The 16,998-nt window shown below is 40.4% G+C and overlaps 2 protein-coding genes across 3 annotated transcripts in view; one reads left to right on the top strand and one right to left on the bottom strand.

Moving 5' to 3' along the window:
• niban1b (niban apoptosis regulator 1b) overlaps positions 1-4,880 on the bottom strand; it is a 33,936-nt gene extending 29,056 nt beyond the window's left edge. The window contains exon 1 of the mRNA XM_067361922.1: positions 4,330-4,880. Within this exon, the coding sequence (XP_067218023.1) occupies positions 4,330-4,384 (55 nt within the window). The 5' untranslated portion in view covers positions 4,385-4,880. The remainder of the gene's footprint in view (positions 1-4,329) is intronic.
• Positions 4,881-6,685: 1,805 nt separating this feature from the next.
• rnf2 (ring finger protein 2) lies at positions 6,686-12,268 on the top strand. Of its 2 annotated transcripts, none has more exons than XM_067361924.1 (7): positions 6,686-6,759; positions 7,550-7,662; positions 8,262-8,422; positions 8,688-8,903; positions 10,005-10,277; positions 10,398-10,569; positions 11,168-12,268. In XM_067361924.1, the coding sequence occupies exons 2-7, from the start codon at positions 7,576-7,578 to the stop codon at positions 11,267-11,269; spliced, it is 1,011 nt and encodes a 336-aa protein (XP_067218025.1). In that variant the 5' UTR covers positions 6,686-6,759; positions 7,550-7,575; the 3' UTR covers positions 11,270-12,268. The 2 variants fall into 2 exon arrangements, with proteins under 2 accessions (XP_067218025.1, XP_067218026.1); XM_067361925.1 differs by having other exon boundaries at positions 6,745-6,763.
• Positions 12,269-16,998: the final 4,730 nt, after the last annotated feature.

The following is a 16,998-nucleotide window of genomic DNA, read 5'->3' as shown; positions in this document are numbered from 1 at the left end:
CTTAGCGCATCTTGCCCGGAAAGGTCACGCCTCTTACCATAACGTGGAGATGCACGCGCTCAGTGTTATTGTGAACATGTCTTTAATTTTACCCTATCAATTTGAGCCGGAATCAGACCCGGTGATTGGACTGCGGGATGAAATAACAGCGTTTCGACGACATGGCGACAAACACACTCTACAAACACAACTCTTGTGTATTCCTGTGGGCGGAGGTTAGTCAAAAAACTGTTTTAGTGACGTCATTAAAGAAGGAAGTAGAGGGATGTAGTCCAAACTGGCCGTTCGATGTAGGCGACTTCTGTTAAATAAAATATCTCGCTTGGCATTAAAATTTTACAGACTTTATTTATACTCTAACAACAACATTACACACTAACTAAAGTTTGAAACATGGGATCACGAAGAACGGGACCTTTAAATTAAATGATTCTTGTCCTGTTCTGTACTTAATTTGTGAGGAATGTTCTGCAGTATGTGGTAGGAATGTGTTCTATAGAGATGGCGATAAGGCAATCTGCATGTCTTCAAGGTGTTTGGACACAATTGTAATCAAATGGGAAATGCAGAAAAATGTTAAACCTCACCATATGGAACGGGTAAAAAGCAAATATTTCTGTCAAGGAATTCTCTATACACATCTTCCTCCCATATGGTGATTAAACACAGTGTGAACTATGACCATTCCCTCTAGAGCCCAACTGCAAACTTTAAATGAAGGGCTCGGAGTAAGTGGCAAAGGACATATGATGTGAAGCTCAGTTGGCTCCTTCAAGCATTCAAACAACTGCATTAGGAAAGTGGATCCAGATTGTAGATTTGCACAATTATCTACTAATGCCAGAATTGCTGGCATTAAAAAGGCAAGGGGACAAGTAACAGATGAAAAACAGAGAATGATTGTGTCATCTGATTCCTTTTAGAGGAATGTGCCCAAGTTGAATAGCACACCTCGGCAAGGTGCCGTCATACCTCAGTGGGCACAGAATATGGTGGTATTAAAACTGCGCTGAGACCAACAGAACACAAGATACACTTAATGCACCGTCATTATACAGTATGATATGTGAAGACTAAACAGCAACACAAACTAGATTCCAACTGCATCTCATCAGCAGCATTACTTCGTCTATTAATCTTGTGATGTCAAATGCAGGAGATTTTAATGGTCAACAGTTCACAAACACTCTCCATTTAAAAAAATAGTAGTACTGTGTGTGCTTAATCTTTTTAGGTGACTAATAAATTGACTTTATTATGGGATGTCATTCTAAAGGTGTAATGGTGGCTGTGATAGCACAAGGACGAAGGAGAATCCAAAATAAATCTTTATTAATAAACTAAACAAATACGCAGGAGATTTCTGGAGTAAACAATCAAACACAAACAACATAAGTCATATACGAGAACCGACTGATCATATTAGGGAGTTGAAATACAAGACGGACACAATGACTGATAAAATTTTCCTGATAATTTACTCACCCCCATGTCATCCAAGATGTCATTGTCTTTCTTTCTTCAGTCGAAAAGAAATTAAGGTTTTTGATGAAAACATTCCAGGATTATTCTCCTTATAGTGGACTTCAATGGCCTCCAAATAGTTGAAGGTCAAAATTACTGTTTCAGTGCAGCTTCAAAGGGCTTTAAATGATGCCAGACGAGGAATAAGGGTCTTATCTAGCGAAACAATTGGTCATTTTCGAAAAAAATTTAAATGTATATGCTTTATATAAACAAGTAATCGCCTTTGTAAGTGCTTCCGCTTTCCATATTCTTCAAAAAGCTTACGCTGTATGTCCTACGCCTTTCCCGATTCTACTTACGGAAAAAATGTAACTGCCGCTGCCTTTGTTCCGTAAGTAGAATAGGGATGGCGAAGGACATACGGCATAAACTTTTTGAAGAATACGGAAATGCGGTTTTGGCGGAAGCACTTTGAAGGTGATCATTTGTTTATATGAAGCATATTTACATTTTTTTCGAAAATGAGCAATCGTTTTGCTAGATAAGACCCTTATTCCTCGTCTTGTATCGTTTAAAGCCCTTTGAAGCTGCACTGAAACTGTAATTTTGACCTTCAACCGTTTGGAGGCCATTGAAGTCCACTATATGGAGAATAATCCTGGAATGTTTTCATCAAAAACCTTCATTTCTTTTCGACTGAAGAAAGACAGACATGAACATCTTGGATGACATGGGGGTGCGTAAATTATCAGTAAAATTTTATTTGAAAGTGGACTAATCCTTTAACTAACGTTAACTAATGGAACCTTATTGTAAAGTCTTACCATTTTTGGTAACAAACAAGCTAAACCAAACATGATACATTTTTGGCTTTCACAGCTGTGCTAAACAGCAACATATGGGTCACTTTATAGCATATGAAGGAGAGTCCAGAGCACATCAAGCCCCTCTCAGCTAAATCAATCCTAGTGCCAAAAACCCATGACATCATTTAGGAGTTTAGTGGAGGAGGGAGTGGTGAATAGTGCATCATAATTAAGGACACATTCTGTGCAGCTTTTATATGCTGGTGTTGTTATGATTTTTACCATCTGTTACGTCAGCCCACACCCTTATACTGTTTTATGCCTATTCTTTATGTTTTCGTCTACATGAAGACTGTTTAATGGCAAGTAAATAACAGCGATGGCACAGAAAACAAATGTAATCAAACATGCAGCGTTCTAACGACAGCATAAACCCCTGAAGTGATCCGAGTCCTCATTTAACCTGCATGTGTATACATTGGACAGCACTGAGCAAATACATGCCAGGACCCCAAAAAAAAAAAAAGCCAAGAGGACGTGGCAAATAACTTGAGTTTTTGGAGCACAAGGGCGGTATTGACTCCAAGACTGAAGCCCTTTCTGTTTCAGTTTATAACCTAAACTCCTATTCTGCTAATAGATTACTAGCTGAACCACATGAATGTGATGTCACTGTGTCAGCTATTATAAACAGTGTTTCATTCTGCTTTGATCATAGTAAATTTATCTGTCCAGCTGTATTAGGTGTCCGTAATATCACTGCAACAGGGGACATTCTAATTTCTATAATGTGCGGTTTATTACATTACAGTTTTCTTATAAACTGAAGCTCACATGCAAGTACTTTAACTTATGCAGAATTTAGGCAACGCAACCGTTTTATTCAGCATTGGCATTGCTTTAAGTCAGCAAACAAATGGGGGTAAATATTCAGTTGAAAAGACTGAACAATAAAGAGAAGTGAATGTTGGAATGAGTTTCCACTCTGGTCCAATACTTCCTGCTCACTGCTGGCCAGATGAAATAAGAGCAAAACAATCCCCATTATGCAGAAACAGCTGTGCTCCCCATCAGGGGAAGGAAACCCATTCTCTGCACTATATGCGCTCAGAATGTGTGACATTCCAGTGAAATCACAAACACGCTTCAGTGCATTCACAAAGACAGTATATCAGCGATTCTGAGAGCGCTGTGGAATGCATAAATTAATCTGTAAATCTTGCACTTTGCATTATAGTCTCAATGTTACATACATTTTAAGTTACGGTGCCTCTTTAAATTAGGTGTCTTAAACTACTATGAGCTTACGTCAACAAAAAAAAAGAGGTTTTGTACAATGTGCATATTGCGTTTATTCTGTATATTGCAAAAGAGTTTTGCTGCTATTGAAGTGGGATACGGGTAAGGTTCGTGGTGGGTTAAGGTACAAGGAAAGGGTCATTACAGAAATTAATTTCAGATGTAATTTCATTTTTTAAATATAAGTATAATGTTAAAAAATGTATGTACACAAGTACCCTACGTGTATGTACACAATAAATATATGTTTCTATGTTACTAAAGTTAGGCTAAATTTGCACCTATAGTCAAATAAAAAACATGCAGATATTGAGAACAACAGCACTCTTTCTCAAGGTTCATTGATGTATGTGACATGATTATTAAACTGAGCTATTGCATGACATTAGTTGCGGGATAACTGTGATAGGTGGGGTTAAAGGTGTGGTGGGCGTGTGGTAGGTTGTGCTCTGCATGAAACTGATGACATTTCCTGCACTACATGAATGTCTGATGTGTTTTATTAGTAAAGTGAAGGTTATTCTTGAATTTCAGTTGCCTGCAATAACTAATATAGCCTAATGAAATAATGATTTGGTGGTAAGACGCTGAATTTTAATTTAAAACAACACAACACGGATAAATAATAAAGTAGCCTACACGAGAGAAAGTCCCATTCAATTATGATAATAAATCTCAAGTTTAAACATAAGAAAGCTACAACTGTTATATAGGCTGACTTTCGAGTAGCCTACTATACGCATGGAAATCTGTTTACCTCGTATGTAGCTTATTTTACTCTCGTCCAACAGACTGGATGAGGATGCTCCCATTGTGCAGTGTGGATTGTCCCGGTCCCGAGCGGAGGCTTTTTCCCGTTAGTCCGATTCTGTTCTAAAGCACAGCGGCTATTTTGACTGTCAGATAATGACGATCGCAAATAAACTGTGACTCAAGCATCTCAAACTTCCTCAAACTGCAGCGGCAGCGCCGCCCGCTTATCCTCTCAGCCCTGTCAACATCCGAACAATATTTTAGTCATGTTTAAGGAGCATAGAGCATTATGGATCATTTAATGTTATGCTGTTTTGTTTGTTTATTAATGTATTTACAAAAAAAATTATGTATCTCCAACAACTTTGTATTTTACCGCGAAAAAGATATTTCTGAAAAACTTCAGAACTTCAATTGATTAAATGGTTTGGCGAGATATGGCATAAACATTGTTTAATTTGAATAGTATTAGAACGTAGAATAGAACTTGCATCGCAGTTTATCTTCTTTTTAATCAGCCTCGATTATTCTATATCTAGGGACCGTCAACAAAGTATAAAACGAAGAAAATAAATGTTAATGGTGCGTCCGCTAGTTGAAATTACTCCCAAATAAAAAAGAAGTGCAAAATGTGCTTTAAGATTTACACATGCAATTTGTGTATTGTTAGCAGAATGAATCCTCTTATAAAAAAAAAAAAAAAAGTGTACAGTTATCCAAAAAAGCGTAGGACGTTATTACTCTACTCCCCCCTAGAGGTAAGTTACAGTTTGCAGTTACTAGGTTTACACACAAAAAAATGCTACTAAAATATTTCATCTGTTTGTTTGTTTGTTTGTTTTTTGCAATATGTGTTGTGTATAGAAGCCCATTTCCACCACATAAGAAGAAAAACAATGTTTTGATAATGATAAATTATGCATAATTTATCATCATCAAAACATTGTCATAAAACAATTTGAGATGAATTGTCACAATCATGACATAGTCCCACGGTTTCACAGACAACGGTGGCAGAGAGAGCTCAATGCGCTGAAACTGAAGAAAGGTTGACAACACGTGCGCTTGCAAATGCTCACAACTCAACCACATACAGAAACGCACCGCAAATAGCACAAAGCTTAACCGGCATATCTGTATTTAGCTGCGTTGTGTGCATTTGCAGCACGTGTTGTCAAACCGATGAAGATGCTTTCTTAATTTGCTGGTGTTTTTTCTATTAGCATGTGTTTTCTTCAGTTGCAGCGCATTAGACTCAAATGCATGTTTAACTGAAAGCAACTTGCACTGGAATATCTTAAAATAAGTCAGTGGCATTGTTTTGGCTCAAGATGCAGACCAGTTATGTTTTTCCAAGAACATTAATAAAAGCTACTTAAATGTCCTTAAACTAAGGCTTAATCCTGGCTTAAAGGTGCTAAAGAGGATCTTTTCGTCAACTGAGAAACCAAAGACTGAGATTTTGAAATAAGCGCATGCGTAAGAACACCCCCCCCTCCTTTCGAGGGAACACCTCCCAAAACTCGTACACGAGTATTGGAACACGAGTGTTTACCACCGGCATTCGCTGTGTCGTGTTAGTGGATTCATTGTGTCGGACTCACCGCAGGTAACTCATAATCTGCAGTTGTTACTCCTGTCTCCGGACAAAAACATTGCATGCGGCGCCTGTGGAGTGTGGAAAGTTACTGGAGCGCGCAGCCGCGCTCGTCTCTCACAAGGACCATCACGGCAGTGACTGACAAGCCAGAGGGCCAATCTGCGCATGTCTCTCACAAGGAACGTCACGGCAGTGATTGACAAGCCAGAGGGCTGATGTTTTTAAGGCCCTACCTCATGCACAGATGATGTATATTAATATTATTCCTTTCAGTGCACCTAATAAATAGTCTTTTATCAGTTAGTAAAGACAGTTTCAAGTAATATTGCAAAAATGTATAAAACAAAACATCCTCTTTAGCACCTTTAATCTGGCCTAAGCCCTGTCTGTGAAACCTTGCCAGTATCTCATAATTATGTATCTCATATTTGTGATTTTTTTATTTTTTTATTTACCAAAGCATGATTTATTTTTCTTGTGTGGCGGAAATGGGCTTTCATAGTTTTGTTCTACCTCATAATGATATTCACTATAATGGACAGTGCATCAAAGTGCAAGCTTACACAGAAAAACTGTAGTCAAGTTTTTCCATTTTCTTTAAACATTTTTATACATATAGGCTAAATATTAACGTGTAAGGTCGAACAAGACGCGTACTTTATGCAACTGAACTTATACAGAAAAAGAAACAATGTACTTGCATGTCTTCATTTTGCAGTTTTCTGACTCAAAAATACCACATTTCCCAGAGTTCATTTGGGCCCACAGAATCCGCCATATTGAGCTCAGCAGAACGCGCTGGCAGGAGAGAGAGAGTGTCCACAACATTGAAATGTAAGTATGTAAACAGCTCCGTTTTAACAGAAATATTTGTTTTCCTAGTTGACGAGATTGACGTTTTTATTAGGGCAAAAGGTTTTATATGTTACAATCTCGCCGACAGTGAGTTCAAAGTAGATTTAAGGGAGCTTGTAAATACAGCATCTGGATTAGCAGAGAGAGTTAGCCGTTAGCTCTACGTTTTCATGACAGCGCAGGAGATAAAACCTTTCCGCCTTATTTTTTTCTCTTCCGTTTCTTTTGTTTTGTTTTTGTTCTATCCGTTGCTGGAGAGCAGGCAAAGTCATTCTAAAGACACTTTGTACGTACAGGAAGATGCTTTGTCTATTCAGTGACACAAAGAGTTATAAGTGCCTTCAGAAGCTAATTTTAGCCTGCTAGCTCTGTGACTGCAGGGTTAGACAGATTAATGGTTTATTAGAGTATGAAGATCTAAAACAAAACAAAAAAAAAAAACTGCAGAGTTGATGATGGAAGTAAACATGAGTAGAGTTAAACGGACGTAATCACGCTCCAGCTTTCGGCTTAAACCAACGTCATCAGACCATAACATCCCTCAGATGTCAGTTGTCAGAGATGATCATGATGAACAAAAATGACTTTGCTGTCCTTGTCCTGAAATGTTGTTTGAAAATTGTTAGATCACGTCTTAAAGAGGTTTTTAAAAAGTCCTAAATATTTGTGTATGAATTTTGACATTTTGATTCTGTATCTCATCACATCATGTAGTAGATTTTCATATTATTTTCTGCACATCATCATGTCAGTAATGTTCTCTTCACAGAGGTGAAGGAGACACGGTATATAAATATGACACAGACGGTCCAGACGAATGGGGTTCAACCCCTCAGCAAGACATGGGAGCTTAGTCTCTATGAATTACAGAGAACTCCACAGGTAAGAAAATTCATATGCCAATTATTGTATATTTAGGTTTCTCAAGCGTGATTCTGACTGTATGCTAGTGCATGGGTTTTCAAACTGAGAAACAGGGGCTCCATGGAAAAGTCTGAAGAAAAACTAAAAAAAAAAAAAAAAAAAAAAAAATATATATATATATATATATATATATATATATATATATATATATATATATATATATTAATAATAATAATATAGTGTTTTAATAACTAATACATAAAATATAGTAAATATATATAAATTAGATTAAAAATAAATTAATTGATAAAGAATGATTAAAAGAAAAATATTGGTTAGTTAATAAATAGATTAGAATAAATATATACATTTTTGATAAATTTTAGATTTGTAATATTAATTTTTCAGCCTTTAAATTGGGTGTTTTTAAAAGATAGATGTCTTTTAAAATTTAGGATTGGGATCCCTCGCATGAGGATTATTTAGGATTAGTAGTCCATGGCACCCAAAAGATTAAAAACCCTTGTGCTAATGAAAGCCTTTCGAGAAACAGTTTTGGCTTATGTAGTTTAGTTTTAGAGCCTCAATTCTGCTTCTGTGGTGTTGTGCTCCTCTAGGAGGCCATCACGGATGGTCTGGAGATCGCCGTGTCCCCACGCAGCTTACACAGTGAGCTCATGTGTCCTATCTGTCTGGACATGCTGAAGAACACCATGACCACCAAGGAGTGCCTGCACCGCTTCTGTGCCGACTGCATCATCACTGCACTCAGATCGGGGTGGGTTTGTGTTACTCGTAGAATTTATGTATTCATATTTATATCATACTGTACATTTTGTTTGTGACATAAAATAATACTTGTTAGTACGAAATAAGGAATTGATAAGTATCAGAATCCTTAAAATTCAAATGATACCCAACCCGTATTTATTTATTTTTTGTCATTCGAGAAAAATAGAGAAAAGAAATATGGTTTCATGCTGATTTTAAACTGTATATTTGCATTGTCACTTTGTAATTTTCATATCTTCTCTGGTTCACAGGAATAAGGAGTGTCCAACATGCAGAAAGAAGCTGGTGTCTAAGCGCTCTCTCCGTCCAGACCCCAACTTTGACGCCCTGATCAGTAAGATCTACCCCAGCAGAGATGAATACGAAGCCCACCAGGAGAGAGTGTTGGCCCGCATCAGCAAGCACAACAACCAGCAGGCGCTCAGCCACAGTATTGAAGAGGGCCTAAAAATCCAGGCTATGAACAGGTTAGATGGCTGATATGCATCCATGTGGAAAATCTTTCTAATAATATTTTTTGTGAATTCAGTATGACATAAAGGTTTAGCTTGCTGTTTTCAGTGTTATCATACATCTTATTTACTGCCATCATGTGCTGAAATCTGTTGTAACTTGACTGGATATTAAATATTATGTTTTTCAGTTAACAGACTCTATAACTCGATAAATATATTAGCGTCCACACCAGCGGATGATAACCTTCTTTTCATGCAAAGCACGCACTGAGTTTTGTCGCCTGTCAATTTAAATGTTTGAGCTCTTTAAAGGTGCTAAAGAGGATCTTTTCGTCGACTGAGAAACCAAAGACTGTTACTGAGTTTTTGAAATGAGCGCATGCATAAGAAAAACCCCCCTCCTTTCGAGGGAACGCCTCCTAAAACTCGTGCACGAGTATTGGAACACGAGTGTTTACCACCGGCATTCGCTGTGTCGTGTTAGTGGATTCATTATGTCGGACTCACCGCAGGTAACTCATAATCTGCAGTTGTTACTCCTGTCTCCTGACAAAAACATTGCATGCGGCGCCTGTGGAGTGTGGAAAGTTACTGGAGCGCGCAGCCGCGCTCGTCTCTCACAAGGTCAATCACTGCCGTGACGTTCAAGCCAGATCATCGCGTAAACGATTGGCTGATGTTTTTAAGGCCCTACCTCGTGCACAGATGATGTATATTAATATTATTACTTTCAGTGCACCTAATAAATAGTCTTTTATCAGTTAGTAAAGACAGTTTCAAGTAATATTGCAAAAATGTATAAAATAAAACATCCTCTTTAGCACCTAAAGTCAGGTGAAATCTGTTTGGCTGTCATTGTTTTTATCATTCATCAGCTGGAACAAAATCATTCTAAAAGTGATTCCAACTATATCATTTCTCTGTGCCGCTATTGTTATATATCGCTATATAATAATATATTTTGCTATATCTTTATCGTTATAGTTATTGTCCTTGGTGTGAACGGACCTTAAGACAGCTTTCTTTAAACATCTTGTGTTGATTTTGCTGTTTTATTATTATTCAACTGCTTTTGTTACTGTGTTCCCACTTCCACTACCTGGGGCATGATAGACTGCAGCGGGGGAAGAAGCACCAGATAGAAAATGGCAGCGGGGCAGAAGATAATGGGGACAGCTCACACTGCAGCAATGCATCAGTGCACAGTAACCAAGAGGCCGGGCCCAGCATCAAACGAACCAAAACTTCTGATGACTCGGGACTGGATATGGACAATGCCACCGAGAATGGAGGAGGAGACCTGGCACTGGACGGGGCCAGCGAGATTGAGCTGGTGTTTCGCCCTCACCCAACGCTGATGGAGAAAGAAGACGCTGCGCAGACAAGGTGGGCCATCTCTGTTAATCTATTCGCCAACATATATGCAGTTAATTCGTTTTGCTTAACCATAATTTATTGTTGTTCATTTTTATTTAGTCTGAACTTGAATGTGGAATTTGTTACCAGGTACATTAAGACTTCGGGTAATGCCACAGTGGACCACCTCTCCAAATACTTGGCCGTCAGATTGGCTCTGGAGGAAATGCGCAAGAACGGTGAAGGAAGCCCTATCAATGTAGAGGCAGCCAGTGAAAAACAGTACACCATCTACATCCCTACAGCAAACAACCAGTTCACAGTGAGTTTAGTGCCGCTTCTACTTCTAAAGACATCTGCACAATATGGTCAAGCAATCATATTATGATTATTTTGACAAATATTATGATAGTATAAACAATTATCATCTGATACTGCTTCTTAGATGTTACACCAGTTTCAATTTTAATGAAAAATTGAACCCATACGAGTTTCTTTCTTCTGTTGAATACTAAAGATATTTTAAAGAATGTGGTAACCAGACAGTTGACGGCACCCATTGACTTCCATAGTAGGAAAAAAAAAAACTATGGAAGTCAATGGGTGCCGTCAACTGTCTGGTTACAAACATTCTTTAAAATATCTTCTTTTCTGTTCAGCGGAAGAAAGAAACTTGTACAGGTTTGGAACAACGTGAGGGTGAGTAAATGATGACAAAATAAATTTTTTGGTAAACTATCCCTGTAATGTACTAAGACATTGATGTTAAAAGATCAAATTCAGTATACACTTTATTGATGATGCACACTAATACAGGCTATACATCACATGAAAACTCTGAATACCATTGGACTCCTGTTTTTATAAACATATCATACGTACATTTCTTCAGTATGACAGTGTCCCTTTTCCCCTCACAGGTCCTGAACGGCTCCTTCTCCCTGGAGCTGGTGAGCGAGAAGTACTGGAAAGTCAACAAGCCCATGGAGTTGTACTTCGCCCCAACGAAGGAGCACAAATGAATCCTGTGAGACACGAGGGTCCAAGATGACCCGAGACAGACTGATGGTTCATCCTCTCTTCTCTCTTTCTTTTTTTTTTCTCTCTGTTCCTCCTCATCTGGAGTAAAATAGTCTCTGGAGCCCTGGCTCCTCAATAACTGTGGCTGCTTTGATTTGTATTTTTATTGTCTTTTTGTATGGGAACGAGACCAGGGTTGATCATTGGGAATGGGGTGGGAGGGCCATGGAAGTCAAACCAGTGTGGATTTGTTTTTTCCCTCACCATTTCAGTTGACCCAATCATTTCATTGTTACATGTTGAGTCCTTTTTGAGTCAAGAGGACTCAGACGTTGCCTTCAACACGCCAACATTTTAGTCAAAATGGATATTGCAACGGTAACACCCTGAGGAAATCGTACTGAGTGCTTCATGAAAGACTGTCTTTTCATGGCTCGGAAGGTGGCTTTTACAGCCAGTGGCGCTGTTCTTTAATATCAGACTTGACCAATGACGTTTCGCAGAACTGTAAGAGATTTTAAGTGCATTTTCTGACACACCACTCCTGTAGCAGCAACATTTGTTCACTAACATGACTGCATCTTGCCACTGTGTACCAGTACAATGTGATGGCTTAGTTCACATGACACTGTCATGTCACTGGTCTGTACTACTGTGTTGGTCGTCAGATGTTTCGGGGATTGTACATACATCACTTTATAGAATAACTACCTGGAAAATGTATATTGACACCGTTGTTGCAGCTATTACAGTACCCTTTCATAAAAACATAAGTTGGCAGTTGTACATTTGGACCCAGTTTTTGATAGTTCCATTTCATAGACGCTTCATCCATGACATGGAAAAACTTTTTAGAGCATGAAGTACTTTTAGTTTGACATCCTTGGCATACATTTGAGTTCATGTTGTTGTTTGGGAAAAAAATGTATACAGCGTTCTTTGTTTGGAAAATAATAAAAAAAAAAAATGTATGCAAATGCTGGTGTCACTCTTTGTGTCATGCAACAGCTTTTTTTTAAAGAGGTTCTCTGGTGTAGTGGAGTAACAACATTACATCCCCAGCAGATGGCGCTAGTGCTCAGGTCGTTTAAGGCTATGGCAATTGATAAAATTGAAAAATTAAGAATTTGCCATGGTGTAAAATCATACCACAATACAAATAATAAATTATTAACTTAATGTACAAATATTTGCAAACATTTTCTGCTTTTAAGTTGATGTGTCCCACATAACTATTATATCAATTAAGGATGAACCAATCAAATTCTTGCCAATAAACAATTATTTTCATGTTACAGCATGTAATCTAAATGTAAAAATAAGGGAAATGAAAAATTACATTTTAAAATTACAATAGAAAAGAGTTATTTTAAATTGTAATATTTCACATCATTACTGTTTTATTATATATTTAATCACGTAAATGCAGTCTTGGTGAGCATAAGAGACTTCTTTCAAAAACAAAGCAAAAAAAAAAAATGGTAGCCTATAGTGTATTTATATACATTTAATTGTGACAGTCTAGTCTCATCACATGATGCTCTGTAGCACTGTTTATTTAAGAGGAAGTGAATTAGCAGATTTATATCAGTGTTTCTCTATCCTCCTCCTGCTTCTTGACTTGTGGTCATAGTGGCTGGTGTCCTTCTTCCACATGGCTCAGCATGTTCTTCTAACACATGATACATGTGGCGACTGCTTATACAGCTTTTTATTTTTAAATACTATGCATTTTGCCAGTCAGTCCTCGTGTCTGGATGGCTGTGGAACAACAAAGAGCATCTCTTTATTTGTTTCTCATCTTCATATATTATAAATATAATAATCACAAATTAAAAACAATTGACAATCTCACTTTTACAATTTACAAGCTATGTTTACTTGCATTTTAAATTGTGATGCTGTGTACATTTTCATTCAATGTGCTTTATGAGAATTCAGACTTGTGTCAGTGTTTGTACAAACTCACTCTTGCTTTAGCCATTCATCACAGCTGTCTTGAAACTCGAGGGACATAAATTCATTTTGTTCATATTCTGGTGCACATACATTGGCACCAAATAGTATTTATGAAAATGTTGTCTTCTTGTTTCAAAGAAGAGAAAAAGTCATACCAGTTTAGAACATCTTGAGGGTGAGTAAACTATGACAGACAGGTCAACTATCCCTTTAAGTATTTAAAATGTATGAATGCGTTAAACATCAAAGTTTCAAATCAAGGGGCATTTATTTTAAAGAAAGATAACAATCACACTTTCCAAGCAAATCAATGTGCTTGCTTTAACACTTGTATAAAATTGAAAAGATCATCAAACTGCCACTAAAAATCACATTTCCCAAGCAACCTATCAATATGACCTCAGGTGACCTACCAGTCATTTGTATGTCAAGAAGAGAGATTCGACAGACCATGTGCTTCATGTATAGTCAGTGTTTGTCTGTGTCAGTTCTGCATAGTTTGATTTGCGGCCATTCAGAATGGATTTTACAGCCTCACAGCAAGGAGGCAGCTGACACTAACTGCAGACTCAGAAATTTGTTTTTACAAGCGCTCTCAGGGCAGTCTTGAACTTAATGCGGTCGGGGTAATGGCAGGGGCTGCTTACACCCTGCTGCCTTGAAAGGCCTGAGAGCTGCAGCCTCCCACATCAAAAGATGGGCCATGCATTTGTAAAAGCCCCTGACAGTATGCCCATATAACCTTAAGCACTCTGGCATTTTCACAGATCAAAATTGATCTCTGTAGACCCTTCAGGTTGACGTTTAACAGACTGTAAGAGTCTGATTAACTCTCGATCATCAGAATAATAGTAAATCAGAATAAGCATAAATGTCCACATCGTTTTTAGGTAGATTAGTTGGGATCTACTCATGCATTTGTTTGTGTTGTTAGTTCATCTGATGCTCACAGATTTCATAAACAGAGATTGGAAAATCTATGAAGATGCTGTTGATGTTCATTTTAAACTGTTCTGAGCTTTTAAGCTGGTCAATGATCAGTTGTCGTGACATCATCAGCACTCGTAGTTTGATGCCGCCTGCCACTCAGTGGTTTGCAGATGGCAACACTGTGCAGATATTTCCTGGCAGTCACAACTAGGGACCTTATTTAGACTGTTTTCCCTCAGTGTAAGTGTGTATTTGGAGAGTTGAGGGCTGGATGAGAACATTCTTGGGTTGGTTCCACATGCACTGCGCTGAACAATCAGATATTCATGCTTTGACACACAGTGAGGAACAGGACCTGAATTCCCTGTCTGTGATTAAAGCCTTCATACATTGACAAACTGTAAAACAGATTCATTCAATTCAGATCTTCTCCTTTAACACTCTTTTGCAGTCAGAGTTTCTAATTTCTTTAATTTTGAAAGACATGGTGAAACAGTTTCTCTGCAGTCTCCAAGGCTGTTGGAAGTTGCTTTAATGGAATCAGTTTAAAAGTCTTTGAAAATCAATCAACTAGGCCTACCACAAGGATGCAGATATGGTTCTCTGATGCAGGTCTGTGAGGAAATCCACTCCTATGTGGGACCATGGACGTTGAGGAACGGGCAGTGGGTGGAGTTTGCCTGCTTGGAGATTACGTGGAGATTTAGCGATGGCACACTCAGGACATCCCTTCACAAAAGTTTGCACTTCTTGAGACATACAAGGCCACCAGTACTTATTCTGGAGGAGCGAGAGGGTCTGCTGAATGCCAGGATGGCCAGTGTCAAGTGAAGAGTGTGCTGCTTCAAGATGGAACGGAGTCAGGCGGAGTGGGTTCATGGGCTGGAGCGGACTCTGGAGCAGACTCTGGGACTGGAGCTGACTCTGGAGCAGACTCGGGGACAAGAGCCGACTCTGGAGCAGACTCGGGGACTGGAGCCGACTCTGGAGCAGACTCTGGAGCAGACTGGGGGACAGGAGCCGACTCTGGAGCAGACTCAGGAGCAGACTCGGGGACTGGAGCTGACTCTGGAGCAGACTCAGGAGCAGTCTCGAGGACAGGAGCCGACTCTGGAGCAGACTCAGGAGCAGTCTCGGGGACAGGAGCCGACTCTGGAGCAGACTCAGGAGCAGTCTCGGGGACAGGAGCCGACTCTGGAGCAGACTCAGGAGCAGTCTCGGGGACAGGAGCCGACTCTGGAGCAGACTGGGGGACAGGAGCCGACTCTGGAGCAGACTCAGGAGCAGACTCGGGGACTGGAGCTGACTCTGGAGCAGACTCGGGGACTGGAGCAGACTCTGAAGCAGATTCTGGAGCAGACTTGGGTACTGGAGCGGACTCTGGAGCAGACTCTGGGACTGGAGCGGACTCTGGAGCAGACTTTGGGGACTGGAGCAGACTCTGGAGCAGACTCAGTGACTGGAGCCGAATCTGGAGCAGACTCAGGAGCAGACTCGGGGACTGGAGCCAACTCTGGAGCAGACTCGGGGACTGGAGCAGTCTCTGGAGCAGACTCTGGAGCAGACTTGGGGACTGGAACAGACTCTGGAAGGGGCTTGGGGACTGGAGCAGACTCTGGAGCAGACTCGGGGACTGGAGCAGTCTCTGGAGCAGACTCTGGAGCAGACTTGGGGACTGGAACAGACTCTGGAAGGGGCTTGGGGACTGGAGCAGACTCTGGAGCAGACTCGGGGACAAGAGCCGACTCTGGAGCAGACTCAGGGACTGGAGCCGACTCTGGAGCAGACTCAGGAGCAGTCTCAGGGACAGGAGCCGACTCTGGAGCAGACTCTGGAGCAGACTGGGGGACAGGAGCCGACTCTGGAGCAGACTCAGGAGCAGACTCGGGGACTGGAGCTGACTCTGGAGCAGACTCGGGGACAGGAGCAGACTCTGGAGCAGATTCTGGAGCAGACTTGGGTACTGGAGCGGACTCTGGAGCAGACTTTGGGGACTGGAGCAGACTCTGGAGCAGACTCAGTGACTGGAGCCGAATCTGGAGCAGACTCAGGAGCAGACTCGGGGACTGGAGCCAACTCTGGAGCAGACTCGGGGACTGGAGCAGACTCTGGAGCAGACTCTGGAGCAGACTTGGGTACTGGAGCGGACTCTGGAGCAGACTTGGGGACTGGAACAGACTCTGGAAGGGGCTTGGGGACTGGAGCAGACTCTGGAGCAGACTCGGTGACTGGAGCCGACTTTAGAGCAGACTCGGGGACTGGAGCCCACTCTGGAGCAGACTTGGGGACTGGAATGGACTCTGGAGCAGACTTGGGTACTGGAGTGGACTCTGGAGCAGATTTGGGGACTGGAGTGGACTCAGGAGCGGGCTCGGGGACTGAAACGGATTCTGGAGCAGACTTTGGGGACTGAAGCGAACTCTGGAGCAGACTCTGGAACTGGAGCTGACTCTGGAGCACACTCGGAGACTGGAGCCATCACAAGACATCCCCTCATACTCCACTAAAATTCCTAAGGACACAAGTGTGGTGACCATAACGGCTGAGGACATTTTTAGTGCCACAAAACCATCGAATCCCCCACCCCCCGCCGACGAGGTTCTAAAAAATAGTAGATTATTCTCTGTGTAAACAAAGTTCTCGTTAACTATCTGATCCCCTGTTTGATTAAACCTTTCCTTCATGCATCTGCTGCCATCTATCTTAGTATTTTATCACGTTCCTGGACTGACTGTTTATTTTATCATGTGCAAATGTTCTCGGTAAGCACGTTCTTCATGTTTATGCCACAAAACCTTTTTGTTGTTGTTAAATAAAGTTTCACTTCGTTCTGAATCAAGCC

The sequence above is a fragment of the Chanodichthys erythropterus genome, chromosome 16 (assembly GCF_024489055.1).
Source record: "Chanodichthys erythropterus isolate Z2021 chromosome 16, ASM2448905v1, whole genome shotgun sequence".
NCBI classification, from domain to species: domain Eukaryota; kingdom Metazoa; phylum Chordata; class Actinopteri; order Cypriniformes; family Xenocyprididae; genus Chanodichthys; species Chanodichthys erythropterus.
The sequence above is the reverse complement of the archived record's forward strand: the minus strand, read 5'-3'. Positions and strand labels throughout refer to the sequence as shown.

Excerpts from the sequence above, each read along its gene's own strand:
- rnf2 (XM_067361924.1), top strand. The coding sequence starts at position 7,576 with ATGACACAGACGGTCCAGACGAATGGGGTTCAACCCCTCAGCAAGACA. Across the intron at positions 7,663-8,261 it reads AATTACAGAGAACTCCACAG|GAGGCCATCACGGATGGTCT; the intron begins GTAAGAAAATTC and ends GTGCTCCTCTAG. Across the intron at positions 8,423-8,687 it reads ATCACTGCACTCAGATCGGG|GAATAAGGAGTGTCCAACAT; the intron begins GTGGGTTTGTGT and ends TCTGGTTCACAG.